This window comes from Penaeus vannamei, chromosome 12 (assembly GCF_042767895.1).
Source record: "Penaeus vannamei isolate JL-2024 chromosome 12, ASM4276789v1, whole genome shotgun sequence".
Classification (NCBI taxonomy): Eukaryota; Metazoa; Arthropoda; class Malacostraca; order Decapoda; family Penaeidae; genus Penaeus; species Penaeus vannamei.
Window position 1 is genome coordinate 12,521,440 of NC_091560.1, and position 5,000 is coordinate 12,526,439.

The following is a 5,000-nucleotide window of genomic DNA, read 5'->3' on the forward strand; positions in this document are numbered from 1 at the left end:
AAAAGATAAACAGATAAAGCACACACGCACGAAGACCCTAGAAGACCTGGAAGAAAAAGACTGAAATACAAGCACATTGGTTAAAAAATATCCCTGATGGTCAAAACGGCCATCTTGGATACTGGTAAACACGAAACATCAATGTCTTATGCATTCGAGGTACCTTCCTGGGAGACAAGAGAGCTATATAGAAATATTCTTTGATGTGACTTTAGGGCTTGTCATCTGCCAGTTAAAATGCCATTTGCCAGAACTTATTCTTCTTTTATTATTTCTTTTACTTATCTTTTTTAATCATATCGCTCGACAGCCTGCATCAGTTAAAAAGAATCTTAACCTGCCATCTTAAGAAGTACCTCAAGAGCACACATTTCTGTTTTCAGGGAAGAGTTATTATAACTAGAGCTATAACTGACACATTTAACAGATCTTGAAACACCTAAGTTGGGCGGTTCTTTTGGTACTGAAAAAACACTCTTTCTCTTTGAAATGCATCTGTTTCTATTTCCGTGCAGATAAAATACAAAGAGGCTAGTCTAAGCTGTGGTAAAATCACTCTTTGGTTAGTATCACATTACTGATCTATGATGATAATTCTACAAGAAGGAGGAAAGGCTCTCGAGGTAGAGTATCGGTATAGAGTGTGGTGCAGCTACAACGGTGACCTCTACAATCTTTACTGTAGCGTCATGAACACCATCCCACGCCACTAACGGTTCGACCCTTCGCGCCGCTACCCGGCTCTTGGGGTCGCTCCCTCCACACCTAAGAAAAAGCACTAAAGGAAACTTCTAGATATCTCCACTTGCTAGCCCATTGTTCTACTACTTGACTACTATTAAGTTTAGTCTACCCATCGTCATGCAACCTTTAGTTTACGACACCGAGTAGGAGGATCACAAGCTAAAGCCAGGTTAGGGTGGCACGATGCAGAAATGACCCCATATCCAGGATGTTGAAAGATATCTGACACGTCAAAGCTCTTGCGACACTTGATCACGAAAGAGAGATTTCATCACAGCAAAGTTGAGTCACACTGTTAAGTACAATAATCATGAAATGCGTAGAGGTAATATTTGCTCCCCCATTCTTTAGAGTGATTACAGTCCTGCTCATTCATTACCATTCATTATTATCTAACATCTTTGTAAAAAAAAAAAAAAAAGACACGAGACACACATCTGAGGAACATGGAGATTACATGATAAACAACTGGCTAGGTGACTGGTGTTGGTCCACCCTGGCTGAGCGAGGGGGTAAGGGTGGAGGGGCCTCAGCACAGGTAGTGGGTTGCTGAAACAAACCTAAGGGATTGTCTAGGACAGCTCTACACGGGATAAAACTAGAAACTGGTGCTGTAGCTGACGGATGAAGTCTACAGCAGGTTGTTGTTACCCCTGCACAGGTCTGCTCCCCAACCCGCGGCCCCGCTCACCCCACTTCAATATTCCTCTTCACAAAAGGTAGAGCTAAGAAGACTCTTAATGTACAAAAGCTACAATAATAAATGAAGTTCAAGCGGCTGAGTTTTGAGAGGAGTTAAAAAGTATGAAACACGTGAGAGAGTCTCGCCAATCTGCCTTTTATGAATAAATCCAACACATAGATTTTAGTGGCTCACTCACAGGCCGGGTGCCACCTGACCTCCCTGAAGCTGGTCACCACATCTGCAGCCTGGGACTCTCCTGCTGTCTTTCTGTCTTCGGGTCCAGAGTCTCTACTGGGAAGCAGCACACGCGAGGTTGTCCACGAGGGGGCAGTATCAGAGAGTGTGTAAGCTATGACAGTGGTGGCTGGAGGCGGCGGGGAGGGAGGAGCCGTGTGGACGACAAAGCTCCCGGCATCTCGACTGAAAAGAGTCGAGATCTCCAAAAATTTCCTTTGTGGCTTGAGCCAACCCTAAGAACATCATCCAATCATGGCACGGTCGCGGCTGGTGGGGTTCACAGGAGGTTCTATGATATGTGGAGGACGTCGGGAGGTAAAAAACAAATGGATAAACAAAACCAAAAAATGAAGTTGTTAATGTGTACACTACGGTGATGACCTGCCGAAGTGTCTAGGATTATGTAAACACATGCAAGCATTCTGCATTAAGTATCAATCTATCCTAATTTTGAAGGGTAGAAAGGTACACACAAAATTAAATCATGTGTTTACTATAAACCAAATAACAATCCAACAGCCTCTTAGGTATAAAAAAGAACGCTCTACAGCACGGAAATGATAAAACAAAGGAAACCAAGAGAAACGATAATACTAATTAAACTCGATGGATTAGTAGTGCCATAACAAAATGATGAAGGATTGGGTTTCAAAATAAGGCTGACTTGATCTCACAAAAGGAGGTGAGTAGCCGAATCTGCTACCGTCTGGCCTTCCCTGGGCAAACTTCCACTAGGAAACTAACACGTCCGCGTCAGTGGCAGAGGTTGACACATGAGATCCAATTCGTTGTGACAAAATCCAAACCCGCAATCGTCTCGAAGAGGGCGGTGCATGCGTTTCTTTTTGACTGTGGAATCGCAATTCATCATGATTTCATGTGCTTTACACAAAAAGCCGTGGCTACAGACTGTTCATTCATTACAGAAGGCGCTTTGTGAAAGGCTAAGCTTCTGCTATCAGCAAACATTGGAACGTAATACTCCCAGCATCATAACACGGTTTGAAAATGGACAATGTTATGGAGTTAGCGGCTTAACTACACCTTGTTTTTGAAGAACACCTATAACCGAGCAAGGTTATAAGTATTCCTACAAAGCCATTAGCTTATGAGTTAAAGTGCAACGAACGCTGTTAGGCTAAACAAGTACCTGCTTCACATGGTACCATACTCATGCCTTGACGCATACAGGAGCTGCCTGGTAACACGAACAGCAATGCAGCTTCTCTCTCTCTTTGAAATCTATTCCGGAGGTGCAAGTCTGACGCTGATTTTGTACGTGATCTACTGCCACTGATGTTCAGACGTATTCTCATGCACCCATAAGCCAAAATTGTAATATCTTAGTGGAAAATCCAAAGCATTCTGCTATGTCAAGCAGTTGATGTGTAAAATGAGGAGAATGTGAAGGAAGATTTGTACAAAATGCAGGCATATTCAAGTCATTGAGAAGATGGCTGTGAGATGCTTCACAAGAACAGCGGAATGTGGTCAATGATCTGATACTGAGATGATCACCTCCAGCTCTGTTTCTCCTCGCATGGGGGAACCGGAAGTCTTAGTATAGACGTATAGTAAAAGGTGCAACAAAAATTTTGGTTCTCAGAATATGTGCTTAAAGAGAAAAGGGTAATGGAGGTCTGGTGGCTGCGTCAAGCGTTGTTACTCACCCTCCCTCACGCGTGGCCCGGTGGGACCTCAGGCCCGGCAGCCGGCTCAGCCGCGGCCTGCGGTCCGCCCTGCGGCCCTCCGCTGCTGCTGCGGGGAGGGGGGGGAGCGCAGGCGGGATAGAGGACTGGGAGGGAGGGAGGGAGGGAGGGGAGGGGTGTGCCAAGGGAGGGGTGCAGAGGAAGGCGCGTGAGGAGGCGGCGAGGTGTAGAGATGCTCGGAGCAAAGGCTGTGTTGGCTAGCGGCGGCGGGACTGACTTTGGGGGAGGTGGGGCGTGTTAGCTGCGGTTGCGGGTGCGGGCGCGGCAAGCTGGAGCAGCCCGGCGGCGGTCATGCAAAGTACACCTTCATGCAGCACACTACATTCACACTGTGGAAGGCTCGGGGTCACCATCTCGCCCCCACGCCCACACTCGGCTGAGGGATGGACGGCCCGGTAGCAGACCCGGTACTCACCTTCTCCCGGTACTGTCTCCGCGAGCTGTCCAGTGACTGGATGAGGTTGGTGGCGTGACCCAGGAAGAGCGCATAACACGTCGCGCCGCAGATCATCGACAGCATCGTCAACCACATGTCGGTTAACGACTGCGGGGGGAACCGACCGTACCCGATACACAGCATATGGGACATGGCTTTAAATAAAGCCCAAGAGTATTGTTCTAACCAAAAGGAATCCTGGAAGAGAAGAGAGAGGAGAGCGTGAGTGCGAGAGAGGGGAGCGCAGGAGCGCGGCGGACACCTACCCGCTCGCGGTACTGGCGGCGGGAGGAGTCCAGCGACTGGATCAGGTTGGTGGCGTGGCCGATGAAGAGCGCGTAGCAGGTCGCGCCCGAGATCATGGAGATCATGGTCAGCCACAGGTCCGTCAGGTTCTGCGGCGGGAAGCGCCCGTAGCCGATGCACAGCATGTGGGACATGGCCTTGAAGAACGCCCACGAATACTGCTCCAGCCAGTAGGATTTCTGCAAAGGTCGCCACACGGGTGAAGCAAGTGCAGGGGCGCTCGGTGCAGACGGACACAAGGCACCGGACTTCCACAGTAATGGTTTTTGACTTGAAAAAAATCTGGTTTCACTGTGGCAAAATACTATATCATGAATACTATCATTCATCACAAGGATAATAACCAGTTCAAATGAATTAATTACTCTGAAATTATATCATGACATTAAGAGCTGACTATTATCCTAGAAAAGAATATTTTCTGCGTATCCCTGAAAAAAAACAATTATTTTAACATTTGCAAGTTCTCTAACATGACCTTAAAACCAGTTGCTCTGCCTTTAAGTGGTACTTTAATTTCTTGCTTCAACTGTTTGATTTCACTAAGAAGACTCTTAGGAAGACTCCTTCTCGTGAATGAAAAAAACTGACAAAACTTTACATGATTTCATATACAATACATCTTTAAGGCTGATTTTATATGTCTGTCCCATTGCTGAAATAAGGATGCGCTCACCATAAGACCTATACCTGAAGATATTTTGGAAAATGATCTAGTTTAAATTCATGTTTAATCGGTGTCGGTCGGTAACACATAGAAATGACGAACAATTATATTTATATGTATACATACACACACACACACACACACACACACACACACACACACACACACACACACATATATATATATATATATATATATATATATATATATATATGT

General features: G+C 46.0%; 1 protein-coding gene across 1 annotated transcript in view; it reads right to left on the reverse strand.

Annotated features, from left to right (window-relative positions):
- Positions 1-5,000, reverse strand: part of Ih (hyperpolarization activated cyclic nucleotide gated potassium channel Ih) — a 66,993-nt gene that overhangs the window by 20,946 nt on the left and 41,047 nt on the right. The window contains exon 8 of the mRNA XM_070127626.1: positions 4,078-4,296. Within this exon, the coding sequence (XP_069983727.1) occupies positions 4,078-4,296 (219 nt within the window). The remainder of the gene's footprint in view (positions 1-4,077; positions 4,297-5,000) is intronic.